The sequence below is a fragment of the Populus alba genome, chromosome 10, assembly GCF_005239225.2.
Source record: "Populus alba chromosome 10, ASM523922v2, whole genome shotgun sequence".
Classification (NCBI taxonomy): domain Eukaryota; kingdom Viridiplantae; phylum Streptophyta; class Magnoliopsida; order Malpighiales; family Salicaceae; genus Populus; species Populus alba.
The window spans coordinates 7,359,952-7,378,784 of record NC_133293.1 but is presented as its reverse complement, the minus strand read 5'-3'; the positions used below and the strand labels follow the sequence as shown (position 1 = coordinate 7,378,784).

General features: G+C 33.5%; 3 protein-coding genes across 5 annotated transcripts; 1 reads left to right on the top strand and 2 right to left on the bottom strand.

Moving 5' to 3' along the window:
- The first annotated feature begins 967 nt into the window (after nucleotides 1–967).
- On the top strand, nucleotides 968–9,062 carry LOC118033526 (uncharacterized). 3 transcript variants are annotated; one of them, XM_073411605.1, is made up of 9 exons: nucleotides 968–1,238; nucleotides 1,445–1,512; nucleotides 1,589–1,726; nucleotides 1,823–2,714; nucleotides 2,843–4,960; nucleotides 6,662–6,716; nucleotides 6,992–7,895; nucleotides 8,066–8,090; nucleotides 8,865–9,062. In XM_073411605.1, the coding sequence occupies exons 1-7, from the start codon at nucleotides 1,145–1,147 to the stop codon at nucleotides 7,122–7,124; spliced, it is 3,498 nt and encodes a 1,165-aa protein (XP_073267706.1). In that variant the 5' UTR covers nucleotides 968–1,144; the 3' UTR covers nucleotides 7,125–7,895; nucleotides 8,066–8,090; nucleotides 8,865–9,062. The 3 variants fall into 3 exon arrangements, with proteins under 3 accessions (XP_073267706.1, XP_073267704.1, XP_073267705.1); XM_073411603.1 differs by having other exon boundaries at nucleotides 1,589–2,714; XM_073411604.1 differs by having other exon boundaries at nucleotides 1,589–2,714; nucleotides 8,851–9,062.
- Nucleotides 9,063–10,440: 1,378 nt separating this feature from the next.
- Nucleotides 10,441–11,687, bottom strand: LOC118033525 (uncharacterized). The gene has a single exon (XM_035038539.2). It carries the CDS (start codon nucleotides 11,295–11,297, stop codon nucleotides 10,542–10,544), a length of 756 nt encoding a protein of 251 aa, XP_034894430.1. The 5' UTR covers nucleotides 11,298–11,687; the 3' UTR covers nucleotides 10,441–10,541.
- Nucleotides 11,688–13,568: 1,881 nt separating this feature from the next.
- LOC140956004 (uncharacterized) lies at nucleotides 13,569–15,943 on the bottom strand. The gene is given in 5 exon segments (XM_073411741.1): nucleotides 13,569–14,263; nucleotides 14,294–14,356; nucleotides 14,438–14,530; nucleotides 14,630–15,169; nucleotides 15,172–15,943. Coding segments are annotated over 5 exon segments (2,163 nt in total).
- Nucleotides 15,944–18,833: the final 2,890 nt, after the last annotated feature.

The window sequence follows — 18,833 nt, the reverse complement described above, 5'->3', positions numbered from 1 at the left end:
CAATAAATTTATAACCTAGATTTTAAGCCATGTTAGACCTTTAACCAAATCTAATAACTATAATAAAAAGAAAAATGACTAAATTAACAAAAACACTAAAGCCCATGGACATGGACAAAGTATTGTAGAAATGCCTTGATTCATTATGGATTAGACCAATAAAATTATTATTTTTAAAAAATATTTGGTTTTGAGTTAAATTAAATTAATTTTTTAAATATAAGCATAACATACATACTTTATGATTTTGTGTTTGGTTTGTTTTTAAGTTCGTTGCTCTAGCAACACGTACATTCTTTTTCGATATTGTCATGTAACCTTTTGCGTGTTAAAACTATTTTGGTGGGTTTTTTAAATGGTGGGTTTGTGTCCACGAGCGGTGATAAGTCTTTAAAGAGCTTTTATTTTTATTTTTCATTCAAGTATGATATTGACGACTTAATTTTTTATAATTGATTATTGATGATTTCTTGTTTGACTATTAAATTAACTAGGTTTATTAGATTTGGTTTGGGTCTCCAATTTTTCTTATTTTTGTTTTGAAAAATAATACCATCGGCGAGCATCATTTTTTGTGTTGGAAACAATTTGGTGCAGCTCATGACTTATTTGACCCATCAATCTAAGTTTAGTTGATTCAATTTTTATTGGATTTTTTAATAATTTTTTAAAATTCAACATTTAATATTTGATTAATTAAAATTAAATTTTTTATTTTATTTTAATTTAAATTTTATCATGCTATCATATTCTGTATCACAAGTTTTGTAAATTAACATGACATAAATTGAACCATCATATTACAATTTTAATATTGTTTTTTTTAAAATTATATTGTTTATTATATCACTCTTAATATTTTAAAAATACCTTTTCCAATACACATTAACATTTTTAATTCCTAACTTTTTTATAATTAAAAAAAAAAAACTCCCAATAAAGTGATAGCTGTATTCAAATAAAATTTGATTAGTAAAAGCAACGCCTCTACTCCCTTTCCCATCTGCCGCCATAGAAATACACGCTGACAGTACTAGAAGAAAAAACCCCTCCTGCGCCTGCCTAGTGCCTGGTTGCTGACCTTCCATCCATCCCCTCAAAACGAAAGGAAAGCCAAAACCTAACAACATCGCAAACAGTATCGATGGCCGATTTCTACACTGTCTTCATAGACACCACTCTCGACACTCACCTCGCCTTCATTGTCTCCGCTTCCGACACTGTCTCCGACCTTAAGAGTATGTTTTCCCGCTTTTTTACAAAGTATAATGTAACGATTGCCAATCCTAACCACTCAATTAAAAGGATTATATCATAGAAAATTATATTTTTTGTTTGATTTACCATGCGCGACTGCTGTATTTATTTGTCTTAATGGTTTTATATTCTGTTTGCCATGTTCTATGTTGTTCGACATGTTTATGATGTCTTTGTCAATCTGCAGAGAAAATACTTCAGGAACACAAGCTCTGTTTTCCGACCAACGGGGACATTAAAATTCATGCTTTGAAGGTATTAATAATTTTTTTTCCTGTGTGTCTCTGTGTCATAATGCTGTTGATTAAAGTTTGTTTCTTCAAATTTCCAGGTAAAACGTCGAGGGATCTTTTACCATCTATCAGAATCCATGTTTGTAAAGAGTGCCTTTGATGGCACCGGTAAAAATTGGTTTGTTAGTGTTGATGCTTCTACTATAGAGGAGAATATTGACAACCTAGCAGCTCTGGTTGGTACCACAAACAATGGTTCAACTGACGAGGTTAACCTTCTCCCTGATAGCCATCCAAAAAGCTTTTCCAGTGTTGTTGATTTATCCCTGCAGCTAGATGAGAGTAGTCGGCTTGCAAAACAGAAGGCTTCTGTTGCTGAACAGCTAGGTTTGGATTTTGCTGGAAACGAAGAATTAAATAATTCAAGCATAGCTGCATATAAAGGTGATTGTTACCGCAAGGTTATGTCACTGGCTGATGACAAAAATGGGTCAGATCCTCCTATATTGGAGAAATATGATGAACCTGGCAAGGAAAAGGAAGTACAAGCAACACCAACTGGAAGTGTGGGAGGGGGTTCTGGGGACGGGATTGGTGATATGCAAGGCAGTGCACCATCAGATGAAGCTCTCACAACAGGATCTGGTGCGAAGAAAAAGAATAAAAGGAAGAGGACAAGTAAGGATATTACAGATGACCTTGCTGGAAAAGAAAAGGAGGCTTCAGAATGTCAATCTGGTGAAAATGAATCACAACAAGAGAGTGCTGCGAATAAAAGGCGTAAGATTGAGGAGGAAAACAGGGGTGATGGTTCTGTCAAGGAGAATGAAATTGTCCTTTCTGATTCTAATAAAGAGATATCCAAGCACCCTACAATCTCTCAGCACCATTTAGTAAACAATCAGAAAAATGCACACACTGCTTTACACTGTTTATCTTCTGAAACTTTGGATGGTCTCAGGTTGCCAGCAGCCTCTCAAGGCAGTGGGAAGGGGAAAAAGAAAAAGAAATCTGTAAATCCTCTTAATCTAGAAACTGCTGATGTTCCTTCATTCACCGATGTTACAGGAGAGACCATGGAAGTTAACCCCAAGGATTTCTGCAAAGAGCCCGATACAGTACCTGTTCCTGTCCAGGGAGTAACAATTTCTGAGTCTTGCGCTGTCTCTGTGAAGGAAAAACACACAGATCCTGTCCAAGAAGATGGGAGACCCTCTTCACAAGGTGAGTCTGTGGATTGTGCAAATTTATATGTGCTTGCTTATTTTAATGTTTATTTCCTGTTTCATCCATTGGGAAAAAAAGGAGAGAGATGAAGAGACATTGCTGATATTCAAGGTGATCTTTTGTAGGGGTTGATATGAGTGACACGGATACTACCAATGCAAAAAGTAGACATGATGCCCCTGAACTAGCTGCTGCATCCACTGGCAAAAAAAGGAGTCCAAAGAATACCATCCTTGACGATAGTCAGAGACCTGCAACTGATCAGGTTAATGGTCTTGAAGGGGAAAGAGAGGCATTGCACCCTGGATCTATGCTACATGAGAAGTGCAAACCATCTGACATGAGATCCAAAGAAGCAGTTAATTCTTCTGAATTGGTTGAAGCTGGTGAAACTGTATATCCTGGGACACATTCAAAGAAGAGAAAGAAATCTAAGGGGACAAGGGCTTTGTTGAGCACAACGCTAACATTAGATACCGAAAATGTTAAAAGCTCCACAACTGCTGACGCCGCTTCAATTGAGCCTCATAAAGACGTGAATGGGGATGATTCCAATTATAAAGGTAATCAAGAGGATAGCAATTTGGCCGAAAAGGAAATGGAAGAAGTATCAGAAATGGATAAAGATGTGGCTGTCACTTCTCAATTGGCTGAGGCTAGTGAAGCTGTGAATCCCGGGACATCATCAAAGAAAAAAAAGAAGTCTAAAAGGATGAAGGATTTGTTAAGCAGAACACCAGGATCAGGTACAGAAAATGCAAATAGCTCTGCAGCTGCTGCCACTAGTTCAAACGACCACCATAAAGCTGCAAGTGGAGATGATTCCAAAGATAAAGTTAATCAAGAGGAAAGCAATTTGCATGCAAAGGAAGGGAAAGAAGTAGTGGAAATGGATAAAGTTGTTGTCACTTCTGAATTGGTTGAGGCAAGTGAAACTGTGAATCCCGGGACACCATCAAAGAAAAGAAAGAAGTCCAAAAAGACAACAGATTTGTTAATCAGAACACCAGCATCAGGTACAGAACATGTTAATATCTCTGCAGCTGCTGACGCTGCTTCAACTGAGCCTCATGAAGCTGTGAATGGGAATGATTCCAATGATAAAGTTAATCAGGTGGAAATCAATCTGCTGGAAAAGGAAGGGAAAGAGGTATTGGAAGTGGATAAAGAAGTAGTGGTCACTTCTGAATTAGTTGAGGCCAGTGAAGCTGTGAATTGCGGGACACCATCAAAGAAAAGAAAGAAGTCCAAACGGACAAGGGATTTATTAAGCGGGACACCAACATCAGGTACAGAACCTAATAGTTCTGTGGCTGACACTTCTCCTACTGAGCCTCATAATTCAGTGAATGGGGATGATTCCAATGATAATGGAAATAAAGAGGAAAACAGTATGGCTGCAAAGAAAGGGAAAGTGGTGTTAGAAATGGATGCAGCAAGTACTTTTCGTCTAGCTACTGATACAGAAATTGATGATGTGATTGAGAATGTAGTCAAATCTGCTGTCAATGGTTGTCCATCTAAAATTGATCATTCCGACAAAGCTGGTCATGGTATGGAAGTTTCCTGTGGAAGCGATAGGATCAACTTCAACGAGTACTTTGTGCCTAACCAAGACCATAGCAAAACTGCTGCTTCTGGTGAGGTGCTTGTTGACAAAGCAACAAAAGCAAAACAAGTTGGTGGTATGAATTCTAACAAGAAGAAAAAGAAGCTAGATGCACTTTCTCGTGTTCCATCATTTGATTTACATGGTTCATCAAGGTTAAATGTGAATGATGGAATTGGAGAAAAGCCTCCAGCTGGCGGGGTTAAAGTTTCACCATCTAGCAAGTCTGATAAGATCAGTTCCACTCCTGCAGAAGGCAGAAAAGCTGGTGCTTTGGGGCTCGTTGTCACCAATACCTTTGCAAAGAACAACAAAGAACCCTCTGCTGCCTCATATTCTAGCTTGGAAAGTTCTAGAAAAACAAGGGCTAGAGGGCATGGCTCAAATAAACAACACAATCAAACGAATGGTGGAGAAGTTTCCCCTGCTAATGTGGAGGGTGTTGTAAATAGTTCACAACATAAAAAGAGCTTGATAGGAAAATCGGGGACAATATTCGAGGATGATAATTATGAGCATTCTGCAGAGGAGAGAACTAACAGTTCAGATTCCAGCACTAGAACTCCAGATAATTCATTGTCTTCTGACTACTCAGACGGAGAAAGCAATTCAGATTTTAACTCATCTCAAAATGGTAATCTACTAATCTTGCATGAGTTTTGTTGATTTATTGATTTGTTAGTGCCTGTCATGGTCGTTTGCATCATGAGCTTTTGGCTGGTAAGTTCTGTTACAGCAGCCTTTCAGTTTAAAATTTAAACTAACAGACCCATGTTGGATAAGGACATTTGATGCAGAACAGCTTTGAGATTTCTGTCCTACGAGGGTTTTGATGGTGGATGATGAATTTACCACCTTAAATTCGAGAAGAAAGGGTTTACGACTTTGTAAACTGAAATTGGAGATAGATTTAAGGGGCTTTGTTTGCTGAAACTTGAAAGTAGAACTGCTAGTCGTAGTAGGTTTTCCAGGAGTCGCTCCTAGGAAGAGAGAGCTAGGCATTACACCCAGGGATCTTATGAATCGCACCTAAGATAGATTTCATCACATAATCACAAAGCATATAGCCGGAACATTTATTCAAAAACTCTGAGTCTTTCTTGAATAATTACATACCTTTAAATAGATTATAGAGTTCCTAGTACTCCAAGTCCATCAAGGAGATGGTCATTTAGATTCTTTTGTAAGAAAATCTAACTTTTCCTTACCTGGGCCTACTTAGTTGAGGACTCATACGACACTAAACATAAAATAAAAGCCGAGAAATGCCCTTGTCTACGAAAAATCACACACAAAAATAAAATAATTCTGCTCCTCTCGTCTGAATAAACAACTGTTATTTTGGACAAAGGAACAACACTTGAGCATTTTGAATCAGTGGAAAACTCTAAGAAAAATTTGGAAATAAGCAGTCCTTTACATGGACAGGGCAGGGTGAAGGACATTAGTGTTCTCTTTAAAGATGAATGAACGAGGCATATGAATTCTGAGGTGCTGTTTCATAAATTTATGGGTGAATTACAAAAAAAACCCTAGGTTATCATGAAATTATAAACACCATCCAAAAGTTTGAAGATGTATTAGAAACCCCCATTTGTACCTAAAATGCCATGAATTACTCTTTTTAAGAACATATAAATTTAAAAAATTAACTTAACAAGATTAAACCATGAACAGTAAAAAAAATGAACATGATTAATTTTTTATTTTGTCAATTTTGGTTAGATATTTTTTTATATTCTTTATCTAATTGTTTCAAGTATTTAATTTAACTATTTTTGTTTTTGAAATAGTAAATAAGGTCATTTCGGGTATAAAAGGAGGCTTTTGTAATAGCTTCTTGAACATAAATGGAGTTCTTGTCAAATCTTCCAACTTTTGGTCAGTTTTTGTAATTTACTAATTTCATGATATGTTGGGAGGTTTATTGTAATTCACCCAAAATTTATTTATCTTTCTGAGTCACTGAGGTTACCAAATTGACCCACCACTTTAAAAGGCGCTCCTATTCATGTCTTTGAAAGCTGGTGGCCTCTGAGAGATTGTTTAATCATGCTTGCCAATCTTCTTCAACACGAATTTAGTGATAAATTCTTGTGCTTCTAAAAATGCATTCTCAGAAGTCATTCTGTAAATTCCACCTTTGTGGACCATGCTGTATTTTTGCTGCTCCCAGAGTATCTGCTTGGTTCTTCACTCGCTGCTGATTTCCTTTGTGTTAAAAGTTTATGCTAGTTAATAGATGTCTGATCTCCTCAAACACAGCATTGATGCACAGACATCTTTAAACTGATATCTGGAACTTGTCTTGTCATCCTCGTGAAATTTGCCACAGGATATTACTGCTTGAAAAGCAAGGAAGGTGGTGGAAAGAACATCAAAAAACCACTGTAAGTAGAGAAAAGTGAAACAAATTCTATCCCTGGTTGTATCTAGCTGCATATTTTTGGTATCAATCATTTGTTCTGGTGCGTTTTCCTAACTTATGGAGGAAGGGCCTATGATGAGATGCATATTTCTTTACCTTTCCATCTGAAAAGAAAACCTTCAAATTTTAAAACCCCGGGCACACTTTGCATTTTGCAACGAAGTTCAGTTCTATATTTATCTTTGTTTCCACATGCTCAGTATCTCTGAAGTTTTTTTTTTTTTTTTCTTGTAACAGTTCAGGCCTGACCTTGGAGAGAATCCTTAGAAGTTCAAGCAGATATAAAAAGGCCAAGCTAACAGTTTCCCAGCTCGAGGACACTGAAAATGAGCCTGTTGATTTTGTTCCAGACAGCCAAGCAAACCCTTGATCACCCTATTGTCTTGTTTTGTCTGTATTCCTACTGGGATTTTTGTTGTTTTCTATGACTTGGCCTGCGGAACCTCAATTTTGTTCTGAATTTTTTCTCGTTTCCTGTTCTTTTTTGGTAAAAAAGCAAGGCATTTGGCCATTCAATCTCTCTGGTCTTGTTTTCTTCCTTATGGCCGTGGAAGGACATCGAAAGAAAAAATTGAGGTCTAGATGCTTTGTTTCGTTGAAATCGGGGGTTTCAACCTTGTCCTTCACGCTCATTGACTCGAATGGTTTCAACTAGGGGTGTTCTAAAAAACCGAGTAACTAAAAAAACCGAGAAAACCGATGGCAAATTAACCGAGAAAACCGAACCGAGGTGACAAACCGATTACTAAAACCCAGAAATCTTTCCGGTTTGGTTCGGTTTTGGTTTTACCACCAAAACCGGTGAACCGAACCGGTCAACCCATAAATTACATTTAAAAACGACCTAGTATAAATAGTATAATAAATCTAAACCTAAATTACATTACCATTCACTTCCTTAGCTGCCGCCCACACCCAAACCAAAAAGTCTTCTCACATTCCTCCTTTCCCCTTCAATCTCCATCTTCTCTGCCTCTTACCCTCAGCATATGTCTTTTCTCTAGCCGATCAATAAGCAAATAAACCACATCTCCGCACCCATCCACTCATCTACATCTCATCTAATATACTTGCAGTAAAAAAAAAACTCGAACAAAACCCCTGGCATCTCTCTTCACTTGTAGCAGAAAGAGTCAAAGAGGTAAAGATTACTGTCTATCCATGTGTTAATTCTGGTCTTCGTGTGTTTGTAAGTTGTACTTATAACATTTGTTCCATTAGGGTTTTTACATATTTCTTCAGGTGTTAATTTTGTTTAAGTGTTTATCCATTTCTCTGACCTTTACTTCTTCTTTTTCTATTCTTTTGCAGCTAGGGTTTTTACATATTTCTTCAGGTTCGCCCCTTTTTTCCTGGCCTTTTCTCCTTTCTGTTGATTTGTGTTGGATCTGTTGATATTGAGTTCTTGATTGCTTTGTTTAGCATTGTTAACTTTAATATTTATCGGTTTATTTTGATTGCTTTGATCTGTATTATCGATTTTTTTATTTTTATTATTAGTTATCAATTTGTTTTATCTTGATTGCTTTGTTTAGTTATCAATCTATTTTCTGTTGAATTAATTATTCATTCTAGATTAGATTTTTGTTTTTGTGCTATTGAATGATTTTAGATTTGAAAGTTAGCTGATTTTTTGACAGTTCAATGTCATATAGTATGAACCTGCATCACTTTCTGATTTTTGGATCTGAATGACTCATACTTGATTCAAATATTCCATTGGGGTTGTCTTATTTGAGTTTAATTGAACCTCCATCACTTTTTGTTTATGGTGGATCATGTCCAATTCTCCATGCATTCAACAAAGACTTTGAATCCTGCCCTGTTTGGAATAATTGATTTCGAGCAACATGCTCTTTCATTCACTTTATAATAATGTTTAGTCCTGTTAAGTGCTAATAATTATATAAGAGAGAGATTGCGTGAGAATCCATACGGGGGAGTGAAATAATTCAATGAAAATCCGAATAAGTTAATAGAAATAATTATATAATTGTTTTAGGTAATTAATTTACTTTGCATTGTTAATTCCCTTTAAAATTTTGCATACTTAATTCTTTCAATAGTTGAACTCTAATATGTTGCTAATTTGCTAGTGTTTTTTTTATAGCATTATCCTTGCTGGAATTTTTGGATGCTACCGTTGCTGGAATTTTTGGATGCTGCCGTTGCTGGGTTTTTTTCTTCAAAGTTCAAACTATGCCGGATGTTTTAGATAATTTATTGCTAGTTGCTAATGTATCTGCTTGTTAATGTTAACTTTTATAATGCGAACGGACTTTTAATTTGAGGTGTTCAAATTTAATCATGCGTTTGCATATTGCATTGATTTAGCACTTTGGAAAGCATATTTTAAAAGTCAGCCAATTTGCATCTCTGTGAGATTTTATTTTTTGTCCAAATTCATGTCCAGATTTAATTCATGTTAAAAGTTAGTCAATTCATATTAAAAATCAACCATGTATAAAAGAGAAACAGAGTTGTGTTGTTGTTGCTGAAAAACTACGCAGGATGTAAATTTTAAAAAGCTGAACATCAGTTTGCGGCTGTTTGCTTTGAATTTTAAAGCTTAATTTAATGTAAGGCTAAGCCAATTTAAAAGAAAACAAAAAAAAAAAACGCATATATGATGGGATTAGGTTTCCCGGTTTTTTTCTAAAAAAACCGGATTTAACCGAACCGGACTAGTTCGGTTTGAACTGGTTTCCGGTTCGGTTCGGTTAATTTTTTCCAAGCAGATAATAATCCGGTTCGGTTGGTTTTTTGAGCCTAAACCGAACCGAACCATGAACACCCCTAGTTTCAACTTAAGATTCGAAGATTGATAGTCTGCTGGGTTTACCAATATTCCTTTTCTTTTCGCCAAAATCTTTAAAAACTTGTTGCAAGGCGCCTTTCCTTGGATCTGTTGACTGTTCAATGGACTCCATTTAAAGAAAAAAGGTTGCAGTCAAATCTCATAAAGACTGGATGAAGCTCAGCAATAATGGAGCCTTCAAAGCCAGCCTCCCCATGACAGGTGCCAGGGATTTACTTTGTCGTGCACTTGGCTAGCAGGTTTTTGGAGGGAGTTGAAGGACAAATTTGTGCGAGAAAGCATAGCAGTAGACAAATTGTGTCTCTGGCAGGGGAATCATAAAGCAACCAATTAAGCATCATGCATGCATGCTCTCCCCATTTTTGCATGGCCCAGAACAAGAATCTGACTATTAGCATATATATATATATATATATATATATCTTAAAACAATATGTTATACGACATCGACGAGAGAGTGTATTATGGTGCGAGTTTCCTTTTGTCTGCTAAAGAGTAACCCCAAAAAAGCTTTATACTTCACGGCATGGATATCCCTAAGCATTTTCCTTGGTTTCACTTGACCAAACCGTTGGTGTTTTGGGTACCTATGATAATAAAAATATTTTTTATTTGAAAAATATATTGAAATAATAATATATTAACTATTAATATGATATTGAAAAGCTAGGATAAAAAAAAAACATTGGAAATTCCGAAAACATATTTGATGGGCATGATGATAACACGTACGATGTCAAATTCAACCAATCCAAACCTCTAGGTAAAAAATAATGGAGCCAGTTAAGTGGGTCATGCATGAATATGCAGGAACAACGATAAAAATAAATTAACAGGCAGGATTCTAGAAAAATAACAAAAAAAGATGGGCCAGCTGAAATTAAAACTTGTATAAAGAAATTAAGAAATAATGATTGATAATAATTCATTCAAAGAAAACAAATCGTAGGGGGGGAAAAAGAAACGAAATCATCGGGATCCTCGGATCATCTCCCGATCTTGTTTTTCGATCTTCCTAAACACCACTTCTGTATCCAACCCAAACCCATCAACTTTCCGGACACGAACAACCTTAGAATTCGTAAACAATTTAACCAACGGTTTAACACTGTACAAATCATTGGCCGAGTACTTATCAGCCCTTCTAGAAAGCGCCACGTGTAAGACACATATCCCGCCGGGCTTCAACGTCCGTTCGATCTCTCCAACGAACTTGTCCGGAAACAGAGCGTGATCAAACACGTTTGAGAACTCAAAGTCAAAAGTCCCATCATCGAACGGCTGGCGATGGAAATCACCCTCCACAACGAGGGGTGGATACGGCACCAGGTCCATACCAACGGAGTCCGACACGCCGATGCGTCGTAAGGCCTCGACCTCTTGCCCTACACGGGCACCGATACACAGGGCCTTGGATTCGTTGAAGAGAAGGTTTTCTTGTTTCAAAACTTGGAAGAAGTCAGCAAAGACTTGGATTTTGCGGTCCCAATCACGGGTTGTCCATATTTTTCTCAGTTTTGGATTGAGGGTCTTGTTTAGCTGACGTTGTATGTAGGTTTTGTACGTGGTGTACCCGGGCCGGATCTTTAGGTCAGAGTTGGGGTTTCCGGGTGGCGTGTAGGTGGTGGTTTTGAAGCAGAAGAAGAAGAAAAGGAGGGGGAGGGAGAGGATGAGGGAGATAACGAAGTATACGAGCATGGGTGGTTTTGGTTTCATGTTCTGCATGTGTTTAGCGCAGCTCTGTCTTTATTTACAAATCTCTCTCTCTCTCTCTCTTTAAGTCTCTCTAAGAACAGAACCCTCTGTACACCTTTCTTCAATTGCTTTGCATCTGCATGAGATGAGGAGGGAGGGAAACAAGAAGGATTGAAGCCGGAAAGGAGATCAGAGAGATAAAAAGGAAGGTTTTTTTTTTTTTTTTTTCTACTTTTTTCTGGTGTTGTGTAGTTATATATACTTATTCTGGCTTGCTAGGGATATTGATGGCGAAGGAGGAGAGACAAATGGTGGGTGAGTGCGCATGCACGCTTCAAAGTGGTGGCTGATTATCTGCTGTAATTTTTATGTGCAATGATAACGATTATTTATCGTTTATGGGGGAGTTGTTATCATCATCTATCTTGCTAGCGAACGGGACGATGCTTAAAGTATATATATTGCTTAATTTCAACGGCTTCTAGCCAAGTGTTATATCCAGCGCCGTCCAGCATCAGCATATTTGAGAGTTAATAAAATTATTTTTTAAAGTTTTTTTATTTAAAAATATATTAATATAATATATTTTTTATTTTTTAAAAATTATTTTGGATATTAAAGCATCAAAATGATCTAAAACATAAAAAATATATTAATTTAAAATAAAAAATTTAAATTTTTTAAAAGCACTTTTTAAATGTAAAAGCAAACAAGGTCTTAATCTAAAAAATGTTGTTTTTTATTTTTTTTCAAATAAAACAATATTATTTTTTTAAAAAGTAAAATAAATTTAAATATTTTTTTCATTAATCATGGATTAATGTTGATCAGTACCAGATCCATCTTTACTCAACTCAACTTAAATTTAATTTATGTTAAAAATTGAGTTATTAATCAGAGTAAGTTTAATAATATTATAAAAGATAAAAAGATTTGATCACGAAAACTTAGCCCTAGCTTTCGGCTTGTATTCAATATAATCATTCACCGTCTTTAATTAAGCACAATAATAATGCTCAACTAGCCAGTCAGCAAACTAGCACAAGATATCTATTTGATAATATTCTATGGAATATTTACGGTGACCGAGGAAGGTAGTATTTATCAATTTCTTTAGATATATAAATTAATACGGGGTGTATATTTCAAATACTTAAAGAGAAAATGCTTGATTTCTAAATTAGCTAAAAAAAATACTCCTATCACTTGAACCCAAAAAATATTATAGTGATATTCATTAGAACCTAGCACTACTAGAAAATCGGTGAAAATTAATAGAATTATCAACAGAATTATTTTTTACTGTTATAAATAATTTCATCAGTATATACCAATAAACTATTTTTATTAGTTATACCGTTGGTATATACCAATGGACGAATTATATAGTTTTTTTAAAAAGTTACAAAGATATGATAATGTGGATTTTTTCAGATGATTTTAACAATGAAATAACCAAAAGATTAAAATCGAGATCTTTATACAGTTAACATGATACAATCACCAACAAACTTACCGACTCTAAATATAATGATATTCATTAGAACTTAAGTTGAGTTAATTCAAAACTTAACTCTTGATGATCGTTTATTTGATCCATATTTAATTACAAATTAATAACGCCATATTAATTGCGTACACTAATTTTATGGAATATTGTTTTGTTAATTCCCTTGTCACAAAGATCTAATATATCAAATAAGTGGATTAAGAATCTCATAAATATCTAATTAATGGTTTTAATCACGATCTCAAAAAGCACTCTTCATCTTCATCAAGTGATCAAGTTGGTATAAAATTAAGCCACGCTATTAGGAATCTTCTCATCATCTCACGATCTCATCATTTTTTTTATGGACATATATACCTTGAGCACGAAACCCCAATATGTATTATTTCCACACTTCAACATTAAAAAAAAAGGGGGCTTTTTCAGCTGTGTTGTGACGGCAAAAGAGACATCGAATTTTTTATTACCAAGCCATCTATAGTGACCATATATGGATCTAACTCATCTAATAAAATCTCCCACCTTCATTTTACATGCACAAATATCTCCAAAACGAAGAGTACTGCAATTGTGTTTATCTAGTTTAACGTTGTCATCTGTCCTTACTCTTCTTCAGTGGCGGAGCCAGAGATTTTTAAATGAGGGGACAAATTATTAACAAATAATATATTATATAGACATGTATTAAAAATCAATTCAAAACATATATATTAATTCATATCAATTCAAAACATATATATTAATTCATATCAAGTAAAATTAATATAAAAATACTTTTAAAATGAAAAAACTTAAATTATAATTGTTCTCTTCAAGTTATTTTCATATTTTTGAAACCGCTTCATAATAGCTTCATTATCAATCTTATCGAAGATATCTTTCTCAATGTATACAACCAAACTATCATTCATCCACTTATCTCCCATCTTGTTCCGCAATCTACTCTTGACAATATGCATAGCAGAAAAAACTCTCTCCACTGTAGCAGTTGTAACTGGTAGAAGTAATGACAATTTGATAAGCATATATACCAATGGAAATATCAAATTCTTCTTTGTTTTTACCATTTTCTCTGCAAGACTAGCAATACCTTCAATACCAGAGAACTCATCATCACCACGTAGATCAATAATATACGTATCAAGTTGATCACCAAGTACCATAAGGTCCACTATAGAGAATTCACTAGGATAAAAAAGAGCAAGACGAATAAGCTTTTCTTTGTTGAAAGTAGAGAAAGAGTCATTTGGGCTTAAACATGCTACACAAAGAAGTAACTCCATACTCGTCTCGGTAAAACGATCATCCAATTCAGTAAGTTGTATGTCAATGATATTGTTAAACAATTCATAACGAAAATGGTGTAAGTTTGTAATCCCTTGAGATTTTCGCCTTGAACGCCCACGAAGCTTGTACTCATCATCCATGTTTAGAATATCAATATCATGTTTGATGCAAAAAGATGACACTTCTTCCAGTAAAGATTCTCAATCATTCTCTCTCATCAATTTGAATCGTTCCTTTGATGTTTTCAATAAACTCATAGCATTTTCTATGTCTTGATCTTTTCTTTGTAATGCTTATGATAACTCATTAGTAACTGCTAGTATCCTTCTCAAATAATGAAGCATGAACACAAAATTAAATGATTCCATAATACCTATTAAAACAATCGCTTTCGTTCTTTGTTCTGAGTTCATCCCATCCTCCCTTATAATCTCAAGCACATCAAGAACTGATGAAAACATTGCAAGTAAACGAATAATTGTAATATAGTGGGAGCCCCAACGAGTATTACCATACCTTCTAAGAGAAGTTTCTTGATTCAAGCCTCTTCCACTAGAAATTTCCCTATTTTCAAGTCCTTCAATAATTCTAGCATATTGTTTTTCTCTAATCACCTCCATCATTTTACATGATGCTCCAACTATGTTTATAATGCTAGAAATAAAATTGAAGACATCTCCAACTTCATTATGCTTCTTTGTAACAGCCACAAGAGTCAATTGAAGTCTATGAGCAAAACAATGTACATAATATGCACTTGGATTGTTATTTAGAATAAGTGCTTTCAAGCCATTGAATTCACCTCGCATGTTACTAGCTCCATCATATCCCTGACCACGCAATCTTGATATACTTAACCCATGTTTAGAAAACAAAGCTTCAATAGCTGCCTTGAGTGAACTAGCAGTTGTATCTGACACATGTTGAATGCCAAGAAAATGTTCAATTATATGTCCATTGTTGTCTACATATCGTATAACAACTGCCATTTGTTCCTTGATTGATATGTCACGTGACTCATCAATTAAAATTGAAAATAATGACTCACCTAGATCTTTGATAATCACATTTGTAATCTCCTCTGCAGCAGCTTGAGTAATGTCTTTTGAATATCTGGAGAAGTCAATTTGTTATGTTTAAGAGCTTCACTGAAAGTAACTCTTTTAATAGCTTCATTGTTTCTGGAAAGGAAATGCAAGAGCTCTAGATAATTTCCTTGGTTGCTTGAACATTCACATTCATCATGGCCACGAAATGGAAGTCCTTGGTGCAACAAAAAACGAGCACACTCTATTGAAGCATTCAATCGAGTTCGATAATCACTTTGACTCTTTACTGTCTGTTCAGACAACAAAGACATGATACTTTGTTTTTCATTCATCAAATTCTCACATTTTATCCGAGCTGCATTGTGACTACTATTAGACTTTCCAATATGAAGATCAAATCTTTCCCTTTTTTTCCAATTTGAAAACCCATCACCCACAAATGAATCAACACCCTCTTTTGACTTGAAGAGGTAACAATACAAGCAAAAGGCAGCATCTTTGGCTATACTGTACTCTAACCATGTTGGGTATGCACCAAACCAAGCCGGATTAAAGCGTCGTAGTGTTGATATATTCCCAAATTGTTTTTGAGGAAAATCATAGTGTGAAGGTTGACAAGGACCTTTTTGTAGATAAGCTCTTCGGATTGCATCCCTATCATTTATATGGTACTCATAAATTGGTCTTCTTAAGCCAGGGTCAGCTAGAAGAGTGTCGGGGTTGATTTCAATATGACTTTTCTTTGAACTTGATTGAGTTACTTGACTTGAAGCTTTGATTGACTCCTCATCCTCAAGGGATTTACGCTTGAAATACTTGTCCAGTGACATGTTAATTTAATATGAACCTGCTGGATTTTCTATCATCATTAGTGTCTACATAATAATTAACACAAGTACACAATAATTCACTATTAAACAAAAGTCAATTGAATTACACAATAATTCTAAATCTTCCATATGAAATTAATAACAAAATACATGTCAATTTATCAAAATCAAAACCTATTTCAATTCATATCTAAATGCATATAATAAGTATGTTGATTAAATTATACTTAATTATTTCTAGACATTTAATTAAGGAACAATGCTTAGTGTATGTGTAAGAGGAACAATACTTGAAAAACATGTTTTCTACTTGATATTTTACTTACAAATAAATCATGTGAAAATATTAAATTTCAATAAACTACTCTATCAATGCAAGAGATGTCAAGAATAGTGGTTTTGCATGAATATTAATTTATTTTTTTATAATAAGAAAAGAAACACTTAATTGATTAAATTACCAGATTTAAATATTTATAAAGAACATATTCATAACAAAACCCATAAATTATCATAAACCCTAATATTTTTAATAACTAATTATAAAAGAATAAAACTAAAATTAGACAATAAAATAAATAGAAAAGATGAAGAAAATTTACCTAAAGTATAAAGCAAAAGGCAGAAAAGCTTAATTGATGATAAATTTGTATATAAGAGACTAGGAGAGGTAGGAACGGCTGCTGAAAAAAAAACCCTACAAGGGAAGATAAATAAACAAAAGGGAAAAGAGGGAAAATTGGGGAGCTGTAAATTATAATTATAATTATATATACACACTTTCCGTACCTGTAACAATAGCAATAGCTATTGTATAATAACTTGTCTTACTTTCCGTAGCTGTAGCAATAACGTTCCTTACTTTCCTTACAATTGTATAATAACTTTCCTTACTTTCCCATTGTAGCAAATTATAATTCATTAAAAAAAAAAAAAAAAACTAAGGGGGCAATTGCCCCTTTTTGACCCACTGTGGCTCCGCCACTGCTCTTCTTCTTCTTCTTTTTTTTCAACTTTATCTTTACCTTTTTATGCACATTTATTTATTTATGTTTGTTTTCAGTAATTTAAAAATTTTAAACATCTGAACGTGTTTAAGGAAAATGAAAAAAAAAATTAACGACTTAATTCACCCAATTATTAACAAAAAAATATATTATATATTAGTTATTTTAGCTTGCAATTTCCAAAAACAATCCTACAAATCCCAAGTTTATTATAGTACATGATGTGATAAGTATCTCATTTTTAAATATTTTAAAATATATTTAAAAATAAAAGGTATTTAAAAATTGTGTTAACTTTTCAAATTCATGACATGAATTATTATATCTGAAATATATAATTAGAAAAATCATAAAGTTTAATTCTCAATCAATTAAATATTGAAAGATGAAATTAAAAAAATAATTTTATTATACAAATTTGTTTTTAAAATATAGCAATTAAAAGAATGAGGATCAGAATCAAAATACAAAATAAATTCCATATTTAATTGAATGGTGAAATTAAAAAAAAAATTTAGTAAAAGCACTTTTTTTTTAAAAAAAAGGAATGATGATAAAAAATTAACATATAAAATAAAAACAATGCTGTAATTAAAGGGTGAAATTAAAAAGAATAATAAATTTTACAAAAAGACCAAGAAATAAAAATAAAAATAAAAATAATAAGGATCAAATTGGAAAATATAATATCATTAATTTGAATTGAATGGTGAAATTAAAAATCACTAAAACTTTTACAAAAAGACCAAAAAAAAAAACTAGAAACCCAAAGAATGAGGACCACATTAGAGAATATAATATTTTGGTAAATTTAGATTGAATGATGAAATTAAAAACAAATAAAACATCAATAAAAGAGCCAAAACCAAAATTAAAAATTAAAAGAATAAAAACTAAAGTTGAAATATCAACAACCAAGAGGATCAAACTGTAATTTTCAAAGGAGAAGAGAAAAAGAAGAAAAGGAAAGAAAGAAAGGTCTATTGGTGCCAAATCAAATCACCATCAATGACATGCACCGTACTAACATACTAACATGAAAAGGACACAACGACGCTTTCAATGATATGATGGAAAAGTGTTTTTTAATGTAGAGAAATGTCGCACGCGCCACACGAAAGATACAAGCACCTCCCACGTGCTCCCAAGTGTGTCACAGGGTGCCCATATTTTTTTAGTCAAATATAGAATTTCCCCTTAGTTGATTTTATAATTATATAAAAACAATTGTTATGAGAAGTTGAAAACGCCCTTTGATTTTTTACTTTAAATGTATGTTTTTTTTTACTATGTATTTTAGTTGTTTATTATTTTTTATATTTAGGCAAATACCAAAATGCCCCCTCATCTTAAATTATAATAACCAAAAAAACTATTTAGAAAATACAAAAAAAAAAAAAAAAAAAACCCTTGATGCTAGGTTTAGATTTTTTGTTTCAAAGAGTATTTTATTCATTTCACTATGCAATCAAGATAGAAAAATATTTATTTATCTCGGCTTTGTTTGAAAATAAACAAATGAACTATGTAAAAAAACTTCAATGCTCTTAGAAACAGTAAATAATATTTATGAATGTGCATCTACAATGATTTTTCAAGTCCCAATTAAGTCTTTTTAATTAAAGTATAACACTTTTTTTTTATTAGAGTATAAGAACTTCTTGATTGATAATAATAATAATAATTTATTGATTTTTTTTATATTGATTTTCCCCCATTTTTTAAGGTTTTATGATAAAAAAAATATACATTTAAAGTTTGGATGATATCTTTTATATTTTTATATTAAAAGATAATTAAAAATTGATTTTTTTGTTAGCTGAATTCATTTTCATCAATTTAATTTTATAAAAAAAAATACACATTAGACTAACAAATCCACA

Coding starts and splice junctions, on each gene's coding strand:
- LOC118033526 (XM_073411603.1), top strand. CDS start 1,145: ATGGCCGATTTCTACACTGTCTTCATAGACACCACTCTCGACACTCAC. Junction 2,715..2,842: donor TGGGAGACCCTCTTCACAAG/GTGAGTCTGTGG, acceptor GATCTTTTGTAG/GGGTTGATATGAGTGACACG. Junction 4,961..6,661: donor TTTTAACTCATCTCAAAATG/GTAATCTACTAA, acceptor AATTTGCCACAG/GATATTACTGCTTGAAAAGC.
- LOC118033525 (XM_035038539.2), bottom strand. CDS start 11,297: ATGCAGAACATGAAACCAAAACCACCCATGCTCGTATACTTCGTTATC.